The 16,538-nt window shown below is 32.5% G+C and overlaps 1 protein-coding gene across 6 annotated transcripts in view; it reads left to right on the forward strand.

Annotated features, from left to right (window-relative positions):
* Nucleotides 1-16,538, forward strand: part of EXOC6 (exocyst complex component 6) — a 168,404-nt gene that overhangs the window by 77,575 nt on the left and 74,291 nt on the right. For all 6 annotated transcript variants that reach the window (XM_036222110.1, XM_016151301.2, XM_036222112.1 and 3 more), the window contains exons 13-15: nt 2,075-2,172; nt 2,467-2,572; nt 6,306-6,415. In XM_036222110.1, coding sequence (XP_036078003.1) covers nt 2,075-2,172; nt 2,467-2,572; nt 6,306-6,415 — 314 coding nt within the window. The remainder of the gene's footprint in view (nt 1-2,074; nt 2,173-2,466; nt 2,573-6,305; nt 6,416-16,538) is intronic.

Genomic DNA, 16,538 nt, shown 5'->3' on the forward strand with positions numbered 1-16,538 from the left:
CACTAACATATTAATAGTTCTGCTTTCTGCCTATTGATCAAATCAAAAGTAAACATTCATTCACTAACATTTTTGGGCACCCACTATATCCTGGCAGCTCGAGGATATATACAGTAACACAGACTTAAAAATCAATAAGACAGTAAAGACATAAAAGTCCTTGAATTCAAGAAATTCACAGTTTAGTTGTAAAAATATAAGATTTGTAATATGACATACTATTAGAGCAATATATTAAAGAGCTTCGAGCTCACAGCATGGAATGACTAACTTTGATTTCAGGAGTTGTAAAAAAACTATGTTCAGAATGGTGAAATGTAAGCTAAATTTTGATGGATGAGTTCAGCAAGCAGATACGGAGGAAGAGGCATTAATGGCAGAGAAAATAGCATGTGTAAACTATAGACAGAGGTATGGTATGATAAGCATGAGACTGGTTGAACAACTTGATGGCTTTAGAAACTAGCATATGGGTGTGAGCAAAGAAAGGCAAATAGTGGTATTGAAACTGATAAGATAGTTTGACCCTGATTGTGATAGGTCTACTAAAGCTTTCTGTAGTTTTTAACCAGGAGAATGTCATGATCAGATTTGCACTTTTAAATGATAATTTTGAGAGTCTTGGCAATAGATTGAGTTGAAAGAGACAGATGGTTGAAATTTCAGTTTAGGAGGCTTTTACAGTGGTCTAGGCAAGAAAAGAACTGAAATAAAACTGGGAATATTTCTGGAAGAAAGAAAGTTAGTAATTAATGGAGAAGAATGATAGATTTGAAAGATTTGTGAAGGAGGTAAAATCAAAAGAATTTGGTGACTGATTAGAGGTTTCAGAGAGGGGGCATTTAGAAGATGTTAAAGGTTTTTTTTTTTCTGATAAACTGGATCGATGCTAGAACTATAAACAGAGATAGGAAATTGGAAAAATACTTGGTTTAATTGGAAAGGGAGGAAATAAGTTAACTTTAATGTGCCAGCTGACTGGCAAACTGACTAGAGATGTCTAACAGGTGTTAGAATTAAATAATTGGAATTTACAGAGGTATAGCTAGAGACACAGATTCAGAATAATCATATAAAGTAGTGTTTGAAGTCACCAGACTTGAGACTGCCCTAAAGAGTTAGAAGAAAAGATTAAAGGTTGGAGATAGAAGAAAAAGGAAACCAGAAAGATTGGTCATAGATAAAAAGGAGAACAAGGAGAGTGGTATGATATAGAATTCAAAGCAGAAGAGTTTCAAGAAAGAGATAAGGTAGAGTGAGAGATCATTGAATTTCATACTGAGGAGGAGATCTGTGACATTGTTGAAACAGTTTTAATAAAGGAATTAGAAGTGAAATTTAAAATTGTAGGAGGATTTGTCTATGAAAGGAATAACAAAGGGAGGTAGCTGATAGGGCACAGAAAATTGAGGAAGGGCCATTTTTTCTTTTGTTGTTCTTGGTGTAAAGAGGGGAGGCAATTTAGCTTATTTATTTAGCCAAGAGAAAGAAACTATTGGAAGTTAAAGCCACAGTAGAGTGAATAGATAACCTGTCCAGTGGTTCCAACTGGAGATAGGATCAGAACAAAGATGCAGAAGTTGGAGAGTGAAAATGTTTTGTCCTATATGGGTAAGATTTCAATGAATTTGGAGTTGGAGAGTACATGTTTGATGAATAGATATAAATTTTCCATATACAGCAAAGTCAATCTTAAATTCAAGGTGCAAAAGGAAGTCAGCATGTTTCAGACAGAATATATTCCCTTTTCTTCTAGTATCCTATTTAAGGGCTGTTTCTCAAGACACAATTATGTAGATCTTTAATCTTGAACTTTTTCTCCAGTTCTGACTTCTAATACATTTTAAGACTAGAAAGTAAAAATAGAGAGAAGAAATGGAAAAATTATTCTAGTTGCATAGAACTCTTTCTGCCTAAGGCAACTTAGTAGAAAGTTAAAAGGATATCCTTTTTTTATACTGTTGGAATGACATACAGTGTGCTATAGTGGTCAAACAATTCTCTAGTGTTTGCAATATTTTTAAATGAATATATTTATTTGACTTATTTGTCTTTTTTTGTGTGTGTGTTTTAGGGTTATGGTTTTCCAGTGAACCGACTTTTTGACCTTTTATTTGAAATAAGAGATCAATACAATGAAACACTGCTTAAAAAATGGGCTGGAGTTTTCAGGTTAGTCTAAAGTTGTGGTACCTTAATGTGGTGAAAAAGTTTGTCATACTAAAGTAGTTGTTCTAGACAACAAAACTAAAACTACAAGTGAAGGAAGAGAGTGCACATGAATTTTGAAGGACAAAACTTACTTGATATTGAATTTTAGAATTCTGGATGATTATACAGTATTTTCCTATTTAGATCTTTAACTGACAAATTAAAACTGCTTTTGTAATTGTTGGGTTTTTAAAATATTGTCGTACAGCATTCTAATGATAGGTTTCCTAATGTTATTCAATTCTCTCTTAACAGGGACATTTTTGAAGAAGATAATTATAGCCCCATCCCTGTTGTTAATGAAGAAGAATATAAAATAGTCATCAGTAAATTTCCCTTTCAAGATCCAGACCTTGAAAAGGTATAAGTTAGTTTTTAATTCAAGAATTTTCTTAAAAATAAACATAAATTTATTGCTGTGTAATATTAATCTGATACTGTGAGAATGGCTTCTTTTGAGGCATTTTTTTTGTTATCGTGTTATTTAAGAAAATAATTATGTTTTGTTAACTTTTCAAGGTTATGTTACTACTACTACTCCTATTTTGGTGAAATTAAGAATAAACTTTCCTGGGGATATTAGGAACAGTTTTCCCAAATATTAGGTAGATTCTTAGAGCAGATGTTACTAACATTGAGTGGGTTCCAAATTAGATGTACTAAATGTTGAGTAGATTATAGGAATAAGAGTATATGCTAGGGAAAGAAAGGGAAATTTCTTTGAAATATCGAGCACTGTGGAAGATCTTATTTTGTGGCTTTTCTTTTCCCTCACAAAAAGTTTATCTTGGTTAAGTAAGAGGTTTATGAAAATAATAAGCACTTGTAGATTTTTCCCTGAAGTAGGAATATGTATTTTTGGAGTCAGGCTATATGAACAAAAGACAGGATAGAAAAAGGAAATAGACCAGCATGGAGAGTATTCTGGGACTACACATGATTGTACATGTGTGTGCATGCACATACACAAACACACACACTTGAACCTATCCAGTATCTTTGGGTATCTCATAATATCTCATGGGAAAAGGGTATTATATTTTCTATTATTGTGTGAATTATGACTTTTATATTTTATTCTTATATGTACAAACTAAGCATATTATGTGTAATAGTCACTAAATATAGGACCAAGTAATTAAATGCATAGCTTTTAGATTATAGCTAATGCTGCCATTGCATATTCCTAATAGCTGTACTTAATACACACAAAAGACCAGAGTAATTATTCTAATTCTATGTTTTTGAGACCCTAATCATAGTTGTCCCTATCAAGAAATGTTACCAGAATATCCTCCATTGCATGGCTTGATTTTGTTTTGTTTTAGTTACTGGTAATAAAGTTTGTTGAGGCTATAGCAGCTCCATAAACAACATTGGATTGATCTGGGTTCACATGCTGACTCTGCCTATGGCTTATTATGGGCAAGTGACTTACCCTATTTGGGCATTTGTGGCTCATCTGTCGAATGAGGAAGTTAATCTAAATAATCACTAATGTTCCTTCTAAATACACTAAAGTATTCCAGATAGGATTATAGTTAAAAAAGGAAGTTTAAGTCAGTTTGTAGGGTGCTTCCAAAATATGCAGTAAGATTAAACTCATTAGAAATTGGATTCATTGGAACATATATTACTTATCATTAAAAAGAACCACTGTTAAGGTAAAAGCCACATGGAAATTTAAATTTGACAACTTAAAAAGAAATCTCATAAATTATTTAGTAACAGGCTTTTGGGTTGTGTGTTTTTAATTTTTCTCTTAGGTATAGTTTTCAATCAAAACTATTAGGAAAGGTGTAAAACTTGCTCAAATAACTTGAGTTGTTATTTTTAGTGTAAATTATGAGTGAAAAATAAGTAAGATAGAACATATATGCAAAAAACAGTCTTTTGTAGATAGATTTGATAATTTGATTAGAAACCTTTAGCTAAAATAAGAACAAATTTATTCTGTCTTTAATCTCATTAAAATAAATTCTTAGTACTGAAATGGTTATTATTGGGTTCATTATTCTGCAAAGCATAAATTGGATGTGAGTTAGCATTTACATTGTTATCAAGTAATTTTAAAGAATAGCAATTCTTTGGTTGATTTTAATAGTACTCCTGAGTCTAAATTTGGAGAGATTGAACCTACCAGTTTTGGAGAGACAGTGCTTTCTATGAATGTTTTCACTACTAGCTGGTTGTAAGTTTCCTTATGCCAGAGGTACCTAAGAATACATTTGTTCATTCAAATATTTGTCCTTACCTAGTGTAGAGTAGCCACTGTGCTACATGCTAGTTATTCAGTCTCTGCTGTCAATGAAGTTATAGTCAAGTGAGAAAAAGATTTAAAAAAACAATAACAATAGGAAATTACAGTAACGGAAGTTGACATTACTCAAGATAGAGGAAGTAGCATGCAGAAAGGCTATAATTCTGTAGTATAAAGTATAGGGTTGATAAAGTACAAGAGATGAAGATCAAGAAATGAAGATGAAGTAGAAAGGGCTAAATTATACTAGCTCTTATAAACAGTGTTAAAGAGTTTAGCCTCTATCCTGGGGGGACTATGAGAAGTCACCACAGGATTTTAAGTAGTAAAAACATAGTCAGATACGTGCTTAGAAAGATCTCTCTGGCTGGTGGCAGAAAGACCAGCTAGGGGATTGTTGCAGTTTCCTTGATAAGAGAGATTGGTGACCTGAGCAAGAGTTATGGCCATGGAATTTAAGAAATATTTATAAGGTGAAAACAACAGGAGTTGGTGATTATTTGTTTATTAGAGATGATGAAAATAGAGATGTCAAGTGAGATAGCCAAGTTTCTTCCTTGGACAGTGGTAGCATTCACTAAGCTAGGAAGCACAAGAAGAACAGATTTAGAAAGAAAGGCTGATAATTTCATTTTTGGATCTAATGAGCATGTCTCAAATACCAGTAACTGCATATCAGTTACTGGTATGCAGTTACAGGTGTTGGCAGCTTAAGTGTTACAGCCAAATGGAGGTGTTCAAGTGGTAGATAGATGTATGGATGTGGACTCCAGGAGAAAGATTTGGCCTGGATTTGTAGATTTGGGAGATGTTGGCACTTGCTTGGTAATTGAAGTCATGAGAGTAGATGAGATCACCCAAAGACAGTATGTGTGGAAAGAAGAGAAGATGATCTAGGCTAGAACCGTAAGGCATAGCACCCCTTAAGGGATGGCTAGAAGAAGAGATATAGAAAAGATAGAAAAATAAGAGGAAAACTAGTGTGAGGCATGGATACCAAGGAAGGAGAGATCATTTAAGCAAGAGGGGGCTAACTGCATGAGTTATTTTGCATAAATAGGTAACGTGAGAGCTGGAAAAGTCCATTGGATTTAACATTTACAAGGTCATTGGTGACCTTGGAGAAGGTGCTTTGAGAAGATACAACTAGGTTGCAATGAATGTGAAGGTAGAAGTGTAGATTAGACTTGACTTCATGAAGTATAAATAAGGGGCTTTTGGTAAAAATCTTGGAGAGAGTTTGTCTTTTAGAAACTGAGAGTTTCTTAATGGATGTTGGCTGATAAAGCAGATTAGCCAAGGAACACATTGTAAACCATTGTCTGCATACCAGTATTTGATGGTATACTGGATAGAAAGCTGTTAGAAGGTATTCTAGGAGTTATGGAATGAAATAGATACCTTCTTGAGTTGACATCAAGCCTTCACTGAGGGTAAATGAAGAGGGACTTAGAATTGTTTGATGACTTAGCCAGGAAGCTGGCCCATAACTGTCATAGCCAACCTAACTCTTGTATTGTCTGCAGAAAAGTAGACAGTGAGGCATCTTCTGCAGGGTACTTATCAGAACATAGAGAGGTATTAATATATGCTTTCTCTGCTTGGTAGAAGTCTGATAATATGATTTAAGGTAAATTGCTACATTATTTTCTTAAGAAATGATTTCTTTAAAATCTCATAAATAATGTAGAAACATAACAGTAGACTTTGAGATGCAGGTATTTACTATTAATTCGAATGTGAAATCTAGTTAATTTTTATACATTTAAGTGATTAAATTATCACTTTTTTTTTTAATTTTTAAAAACAACATCAACTTGTTTTTCTTTTACAGCAATCTTTCCCAAAGAAATTCCCTATGTCTCAGTCAGTGCCTCATATTTACATTCAAGTTAAAGAATTTATTTATGCCAGCCTTAAATTTTCAGAGTCACTTCACCGGAGGTGAGTTTACTAATAAATGTATCCTTATCATAGCTATTTTTATGAAACATTAATACTTGATTTTTAGGCCATGACTCTTTAATGGTTTATTATATTATTGGAAAGGCTACTGTATTTTAGTGACATGTGGGGTTAACTTGCTATAAATCTGATATTATATATATATTTTTTTACTTTTTATTACTTTTTATTATATAACTCTTCAAACCTACATAAGAGATAATAGGATAGGAAACACCTATGTTCTCAGCATCTAGATTTAACAATAATATTTTGCCATAATTTTACTATTTTTTTGCTGAAGTATTTTAAAGCAAATTCCAGAAGCAAGGACATTTTACTTTTAAATTCTTTATTATGTATTTCTAAAAAACAAGAATAATTTATTGTTTACATTCACTTAACAAAATTAACACTATTTCATAATGTCATCAATTACCTAGTCCATATCAGTATTTTCTAGGTTGTTCCCAAAATGTATTTTTATAGTTAATGTGTTTGAATCAGAGTCCAGATAAGGTTCATACCTAGCATTTGTTATAAAATCTGTTTTACCAATATCTTTTTAAAAGTCATTTAGATCTTATTTATTTTAGTTTTTCTATTGTTCAGTTTACCTGTAAAACAGTATCTCTTCTTTATCTGTGTCATTGACTTGTCAAAAAGCTGATATTCTCAATAGTTTTGTCTCAAATTGGCTTAAGGTAAAGATTCATATAAAATAATAGAATTAATAAAGCATGCTGTAGCAAATTGGTATCATTCTCAGTATTGGAGAGCAGCACAGCAACTGTTGGTAACTATAGCCAACTTGATTCATTGACAACAGAATACCATTTATGCTGCTGGGTCAGTGTTATATTTAAGAATTGTTCTTGAAGCTGCAATCCTGATGAAAGTAATACCCTGCATTTTTGGCAATAGGAAATGTGATATTATCCCAGTTTTGGTAATAAGGAAACTGAGGGTCAGAGAGACTATGTTGTTTATTCAGAATAAGCAGTTAGTTTGAGAGCTAGGATGAAGAAGCATTTCTGACTCCCATATCAGTGAAAGTGTTTGACATAAAAGGAATGAACAGTTAACGTTAGAGGAACATTCATCTTTATGCCACACCTTATACCAACTACCTAGATGGGCCTTGAAGTTTAGTCATATACATTATAGTCATATTTCTAATTGTGAATACTCTCTGGAGGAGAGTGGTGGTCTGGGCTTTCATAATGTAACATCTCTCTCTGAAATCTATTCTTTTGAATTTATGTACTAGATAGCAGGAAATATCCTTCAGTATGAAACACTTCTGAATTTTAAGTCATAAAAAGCTATGAAGACAGTTCAAATATGACATTTATTTTTTCAGCTGAAGCAATGAGAACAATGACAGTCATTTTTATTGTATTTCTTGTACTGTGTCTCTTATTGTAAACTACCATTATTTTGGATTCAAACAATGTATAAATAAATGGAAAAAGAAATGTGTGCTCTGCCAGCGTAAAAGAGTATCTGATTTTAGGTTTAATGCTACTTTTTCCTTGTGAATAAGAATTCCTTAAAAGATTTTTAAATTTATTTTGTTGATAATGAGTTGGAGAGAATAAAAGAAAGGAAGACAAATATCTAATGCATAGTATCTGTTATTCTGCCTGTTTCTCACAAGCCAGTCATTTTCAAGGTTCGTAGAACAGCAGTGATATTCAAAATCCATAGACCAGCAGCATTAGCATCACATGGGAAATTATTAGAAATGCAATTTCAGACTTACTGAATTAGAAACTCTTAGGGTGGGGCCCTTGGTTTTACTAAGTTATCAGGGTGATTCTGATGCACCCTAATGTGGAAGAACCACTGCTTTGAGCTTCATCATATACTTAAGCACATAGCCTCTTATATCAAAGTCTCTATAGATATATGTTAAAGACATAAGCTTTTAACTCCAGTCATAAAACTCATTAGAGGTAAAATATCCTCTAAACTGCGCAACATGACACACACAATATAATCTAGCATTTGAAAAACACTGAATACAAATGAGTATTAACTGAAAAGGAATAACAGACTATTACAATGGTAGTTTTCAATAGTGGAGCTTGAACTGTCTGAGAACCACCAATAGTTTATGCCTAGCTTGTTTTACATTTAACATTCTAAAGTTCTAATCTAAGGCAGAGACAGTATAATGCAGTGGTTAAGAACATAACCTTCAGACTTAAAACAGTTTTAGACTTGATGCTAACATTCACTAGCTATAGAAGGACATTGGACAAGTGACTTAATCTATTTAAATTGCAGTTTCCTTATCTGTAAAATAAGGGAAATAATTCATAGGGTGTCATAAGAATTAAACGAAGTAATACATGTGTATAAAGGACTCAGTGTAGTGCCTGGCACATAATAGGCACATAGGACTTAGGAGAGGCTAGAATACTATAATATTAGATGAAAGACTGGAGTTTGGAACATTTTATTTTGTAAGCATTGGGGAACTGTTGAATTTTTAACTAAGGATTGATACGATTAGTGTTACATTGCAGAAAGTTTATCCTGGCCTCAATGTAGATAATAGCTTGGAGGGGGGTAAAAAAAATAGTCATGTTACAAGGAATTATACGCCAACAAATTGGACAATCTGGAAGAAATGGACACATTCCTAGAAACATACAATCTCCTAAAACTGAGTCAAGAAGAAACAGAAAATCTGAACCGACCGATTACCACCAATGAAATAGAATCAGTAATCAGAAACCTCCCAAAAAACAAAAGCCCTGGACCAGGTGGCTTTATAGGCTAATTTTACCAAACATTCAAAGAAGAATCACCTATTCTTCTCTAACTATTCCAAAAAATTCAAGAAGAGGGAAGGTCCATAACTCCTTTTATGAGGCTACCATTACCTTGATTCCAAAACCAGGCAAAGACATTACAGAAAAAAGAAAACTATAGGCCAATATCTCGTACGAATGTTGATGCAGAAATCCTCAACAAAATATTAGCAAACCAAATTCAGCAATACATTAAAAACATCATACACCATAATCAAGTTGTATTTATTTCTAGAATCCAAGTTTGGTTCAATATCTGCGAATTAATTAATGCGATATACCACATTAACAAATCGAAAGAAAAAGTGTTTGACAAAATCCAGCATCCATTTATAATAATAATTTTAAAAAACTCTCAGTAAAGTGGGAATAGAGGGAACATACCCTAACATAATAAAGGCCATATATGACAAACCTACAGCTTACATACTCAATGGGGAAAGGCTAAAAGCATTATCCTTAAGATCAAGAATGACAAGGATGCCCACTTTCACCACTCCTTTTGTATTGGAAGTCTTAGCCACAGCAATAAGACAAGAAAGAGAAATGAAAGGCATCCGAATTAGAAAAGAAGAAGTAAAACTCTCATTACTTGCTGATGACATGTTACTATATAGAGAGAACCCTAAAGATTCCACAAAAAAAAACCTGTTAGAATTGATCAATGAATTCAGTAAAGTAGCAGGTTACAAAGTCAGTGGCATTTTTATACACCAGTGATGAACTTTCAGAAAGAGAAATTAAGAAAACAATCCCATTTACAATTGCTTTGAAAACTGTAAAATACCCGGAAATCAAATTAACCAAGAAGGTAGAAGACCTGTTTTCAGAAAATTATAAGTCAATGAAAAAAGAAATTGAAGAATATATAAATAAATGGAAGCATATACCCTGTTCATGGATAGGAAGAATCAACATTATTAAAATAGCCATACTACCCAAAGCAACCTATAGATTCAATGCAATCCCTATCAAAATACCAATGGCATTTTTCAGAGTGCTAGAGCAAATAATCCTAAAATTTATATGGAGCCATAAGAAACCCCAAATAGCTACAGCAATCTTGAGAAAGAACAGAGTTGGAGGTATCACACTATCTGATATCAAACTAGACTACAAGTCTACAGTAATCAAAACAGCATGGTACTGGCATAAAAATAGATGCATTGATCAATGGAACAGAATAGAGAGCTCAGAAATAAATCCACGCCTATATGCTCACTTAATATGTGACAAAGGAGGTAAGAATATACAATGGGATAAAGACAGTCTCTTCAATAATGGTGTTGGGAAAATTGGACAGATACATGTAAAAAAAAAAAAAAGCTGAACCATCTTCTTACGCCATATACAAGAATGACTGAAAGTGGATTAAAGATTTAAATATAAGACCCCAAACCATAAAACTTTTAGAAGAAAACATAGGCAGTAAACTCTCTGATATTACTAACAGGAATTTATTTTCAGATATAACTCCTTCGGCAAGGAAAAAATAAATAAATGAGACTACATCAAACTAAAAAATTTTTGTACGGCAAAGGAAACCATCAAGAAAACAAAAAGACAACCAACTGAGAGAAGATTTTCACTAATGATACATCTGATAAGGGTTTAATATCCAAAATTTATAAAGAACTAAGACAACTCAACAACAAAGAAACAATCCAATTAAAAAACAACCAGAAGACCTGAACAGATAATTTTCCAAAGAGGAAATGCAGATGGCTTGAAAAGATGCTCAAGGTTGCTAATCATCAGAGAAATGCAAATTAAAACCACAGTGAGATCTCACCTCACACCTGTCAGAATGGCTATCATCAATAAATCAAAAAACAGCAAGTGTTGACGCGGATGCAGAGAAAAGGGAACCCTCATATATTGTTGGTGGGATTGCAAATTGGTACAACCCCTATGGAAAACAGTAGGGAGGTTCCTCAAAAAATTAAAAATGGATATACCTTAAAGATCTATGCACTTTAATATTCATGGCAGCACAATTTACAGTAGCCAAGATATTGAAGCAACCTAAATGCCCATCAACAGATGATTGAATAAAGAAATCATGGTTCATATACACAATGGACTATTACTCAGCCATTTAAAAAAATGAAATCCTACCATTTGCAATGACATGGAATGACCTAGAGGTAATGCTGAATGAAATGTCAGAGAAAGGTAAATACCATATGATTTCACTTATATGCAGTATCTAAGGAACAAAAAGAACAAACTAATCAAAAACAGACTCACGAATACAGTGGATAATTTGGTGAATGATGTGGGGAGGTGGTTGGGAGTCTGGGAGAATGGAGCAAAGGGTTAAAGAAGTACAAATTAGTAGTTAATAGCTGGGCACGGGAAGCATGGCAGGGGGAATGCAAACATTAATATGATAGCTAAGTGGAGGACCAGGGGAGGGAGGGAGCAATTGGGGGGATCGTTTTATGAACATTATAGATGTCTAACCAATGTACTGAAACTAATTTAAATAAATAAATTTATTTAAAATAAAAAAATATTAAGCACTGGTAAATGGAAATACTGGAAGAATGAAATTAGAAATTGACTTTTTGTGATGCCTTGCAAATATTTACTAAGTCATTAATAAAGCAATATGGAAGAATATTAATTACCTTCTTTTACTAAAAAAAATTATATGACTAAATGAGCAACTGACTTAGTCAATATCAAAATATATCTTATAAATAGCAATAAAATGTTATTTTTTTCAAATAACTGATTATTTTTATGCAATAATAAAATAAATGAAGAAAAATTTTAAAAAGTCATGTTGAAGAGGTAAAGGCAGTGGTTCAAGGAAAAAATTCTGAAATAATCAGTGGAATATAAACAAGAAGTTTTAGAAGCTTGAAATTAGAGTACTTGTGAATAATTAGATGAAGACGTTAAGGAATAGAGAACAATTTGGCTACATTTGGGTGGACTTACATTTGTTTATATACTCTCAAATAGATTCTAGTTATAGTTAAACACCTCTGAAAACAGTGATTCTTACATTCATCTGTTATTTTGAGGTAAACAAATACAAGTGAAAGAGAGAAAGTCTGTCCTTTACAGTCCTTTACACCTTGTCTCAATGTTATATTTGAGAGTTATTCTTGAAGCTGCAATCCTGAACCTCTAACATTGGTCTCCCTTATCTTTTCATTAAATATAGATTACCTTAACATTTTCTAAATTGGTAGTATGTACAACTTCTTTTTTAGCAAGTACTTTTTATTACATAATCTAATGTTAATTCTTGAAAAATAGGCCTAATATCTAATTAAGCTGTTAAACTGTAGAAACAGGAGTTTGGAATTAACTTTTATTTACAGGGAGATACTGTTTCTCTGTTATTTGATTTTTAAATTACATTTATAAAACCAAAGATATGTCATTAATCATATTACGTACATAATTTTTCTTAAAGCCTCCTTAATAGCTGACTATAACTGCCACCTCAATTCTCATTCTTTGTATATGAACTCCTAGCATTCTAAAAGGTAAATGTTGTATACTAATGCTACAGCAGAAAAGATTGTCGGTTTTTATCTCCTATTTTTGATATAAGTATTTATCACTTTTTGTTAGTTCAATATTCAGTTGTTCTAATTAATAAGTCATTCATTCAACAAAGCTTTTATGCTGACATTTTTTTTAAAAAAATATGCTTTATAAATTCATTAGTTATTTTCACTTTGTTGAAAATAATAATTCAGAATATAGAGACAGCATAGTTAATTTAAAAATATGTAAATCTAAATTCATTCTAGATTATCAGCTTTTCTAACATTTTTACTTAAAAAATTTGTATCTGTGCCCTATAATTGAGCTATTAGAGTTTTTTTGTTTTTTTTATGTCATTAATAATGGAAAAAATATTTTCTATGTTTAAAGCTCTTATGTTTAAACATTTTAGAGTTAGATTTTTAGAAACAGAAGATACTTCAGAGCTTTTATAGTACAAATATTTGAGTTCCTTTATTTAAATTCAATTTATTGGAGTGATACTGGTTAGTAAAATCATATCAGTTTCAAGTGTACAGTTTAATAATATGTCTGATATGTCATATGTATATTGAATTATATGTGTACCACCCAAAGTTAAATTTCCTTCTATCACCATATATTTGACCCCCTCTATCCCTGTCTACCTCCCTCTTTCCTCCCTCTGGTAACCCAAAACAATTATCTGAATATCTGCTTGTTTGCCATGTTCGTTGCTCTCAATTTCATATACCACATATGAATGAAATCATATGGTTCTCAACTTTTTCTAACTTATTTCACTTAGCATGATTATCTCAAGACCCATCCATGTTGTTGCAAATGGCGATATTTCATATTTTCTTATGCCTGCGTAATATTCCATTATGTATATGTACCACATCTTCTTTATCCAATCATCTATCGAAGGACACTTGGCTGTTTCCATGTCTTGGCTACCATGAATAATGGTGCAATGAATATCAGGATGCATATGCCTTTATGAATAAATTATTTCAAATTTTTTGGGTAGATCTCCAGAAGAGGGATTGCTGGGTCATATGGTATTTCTATTTTAATTTTTTGAGGAACCTCCATACTGTTTTCTATAGTGGCTGTACCAATTTACATGCCCACCAGCAGTATATGAGGGTTCCTTCTCCCCTACAATCTTTCCAACACTTATTACTTGTCTTGTTGATGATAGCCATTCTGACAGGTGTGAGGTGGTATTGTTGTGGTTTTGATTTGTATTTCCCTAATAGCTTTCATATATTGGCTGTTTGTATGTCTTCCTGGGATAAATGTCTGTTCAGGTCCTCTGCCCATTTTTTAATTGAATTGTTTGTTTTGTTTTTCATTGTTGAGTCATATGAGTTCTTTGCATATTTTGGATATTTGGCCCTTATTGAAGGTGTTGTTTGCAAACATCTTCTCCCATTCGATGGTTGCCTCTTTGTCTTCTCGATGATTTCTTTTGCTGTGCAGAAACTTTTTAGTTTGATATAGTCTCATTTTACTTCTCTTGCCTTTGAGGTCAAATTCATAAAATACTCTCTAAATCCAAGGTCCATGAATTTGGTACCTATGTTTCTATTATATTTATTGTTTCAGGTTGTATATTGATCCATTTTGAGTCAATATAGGTGTATGGTGACTGACAGCAGTTTAGTTTCATTCTTTTGCATGTGGCTTTCCAGTTTCCCCAGCACCATTTATTGAAGAGGCTTTCCTTACTCCATTGTGTGTTTTTGGCTCTTTTGTTGAAAATTATTTGCCCATGTATATGAGGGTTTATTTCTGGACTCTCACTCCTGTACATCTGTTTTTCCGCCAATACCATGCCATTTTGATTGTTGTCGCTTTGTAGTATAATTTGAGTTCTGGCAGAGTGATACCTCCGGCCTTGTTCGTTTTTCTCAGAATTGCTTTGGCTATTTGGGTCTTTTGTGCTTCCATACAAATCTGATGATTTTTTTTGTTCTAGTTCTTTTGAAAATGTTGTTGGGATTTTGATGGGGATTGCATTAAATTTATATAATGCTTTGGGTAATAAGGCCATTTTAACTATGTTGGTGTTCCAGTCCATGAACACAAAATATTTTTCCATTTCTTTGTGTCTTCTTCAACTTATTTTAATAATGTCTTATAGTTTTCAGTGTACAGGTCCTTCACATGCTTAGTTAGGTTTACTCCTAGGTATTTTATTCTTTTTGTTGCAATTGCAAAAGGAAGTTTTGGGGTTTTTTTTTTTTTTTTTCAGTTCTTTTTCTGAAAATTCCTTGTTAGAGTATAGGTTTGCTATAGGTTTTTGAACATTGATTTTGCATCCTGAAACTTTACTGTTTTTGTTTATTATTTCTAGTAATGTTTTAGTGGAGTCTTTAGGATTTTCTTTATAGAGAATTATGTCATCTGCAAAAAGTGAAAGTTCGACATCTTCATTCCCTATTTGGATGCCTTTTATTTCTTTCTCTTTCCCAATTGTTCTAGCTGGGACTTCCAACACTATATTGAATAATAATTGTGATAGTGGACAGCCTTATCTTGTTCCTGATAGTAGAAGGTTTTTAGTTTTTCCCATTAAGTATGATGTTAGCTGAGGGTTTGTCATATAAGGCCTTTACTATGTTGAGATACTTTCCTTCTATACCTATTTTATTGTGTTTTAATCATAAATGGATGTTGTGTCTTGTCAAATGCTTTTTCTGTATCTTTTAATACGATCATATGGTTTTTATCTTTTATTTTGTTTATGTGGTATATCTTATTAATCGATGTATATGTTAAACCTGTGCCCCTGGAATGAAGCCCACTTGATCATGATGTATAATCTTTTTTGCATATTGTATTCAATTTGCTAATATTTTGTTTAGTATTTTTTCATCCGTGTTCATCAGAGATATTGGCCTGTAGTTTTCTCGTTTGTGTGTTATCTTTACCAGGTTTTAGTATTAGGGTAATGTTGGTCTCATACAATAAGTTAGGAAGTATTGCCTCCTCTTTAATTTTTTTGGAAAAGTTGGAGAAGAACAGGTATTAAATCATCTTTGAATGTTTGGTAGAATTCACGAGTGAAGCCATCTGGTCGTAGACTTTTACTTTTGGGGAGGTTTTTGACAATTGTTTCAATTTTCTTATTGTTGATTGGTCTATTTAGACTTTCCAGTTCTTCATGATTCTGTCCAGGAATGTCGTGTATTTCTAAGAACTTGTCCATTTTTTCTAGGTTATTGCTAGCATGTAATTTTTCATAGTATTCTTGTAAGATGCTTTGTGTTTCAGTGATATGTCATAACTTTGGGCTTCATTTGTTCTTTTTCTAGTTTCATTTTTTTTAAAGATATAATGTTAGATTGTTTATTTGGAATTTTTGTTGTTTCTTGAGATAGGCCTGTGATGATATGAACTTTCCTCTTATTACAACTTTTACCATGTCCCAAAAGTTTTGATATGTTGTATTTTCATTTGTTTCTGTGTATCTCTCGATCTCTCCTTTTAGTTCTTCTATGACCTAGTCATCCTTCAGTAGTATGTTGTTTAATCTTCACATATTTGTGGTTTTTCTCACTTTCTTTTTGCAGTTGATCTCCAGTTTCAAAGATTATGTTCAGAGTATATGCTTGGTATGATTTCAGTCTTTTTAAATTTGTTGAGGCTAGTCTTGTGTCCCAACATATGGTCTATCCTTGAGGATGTTTCATGTGCTCTAGAGAAAAATGTATAATCTGGTCTTTTGGGATGAAAGGCTCTGTAAATTTCAGTTATGTCCAGTTGGTCTAATGTGTCATTTAAGGATATTACTTCCTTAC

The sequence above is a fragment of the Rousettus aegyptiacus genome, unplaced genomic scaffold (assembly GCF_014176215.1).
Source record: "Rousettus aegyptiacus isolate mRouAeg1 unplaced genomic scaffold, mRouAeg1.p scaffold_m13_p_6, whole genome shotgun sequence".
NCBI lineage: Eukaryota > Metazoa > Chordata > Mammalia > Chiroptera > Pteropodidae > Rousettus > Rousettus aegyptiacus.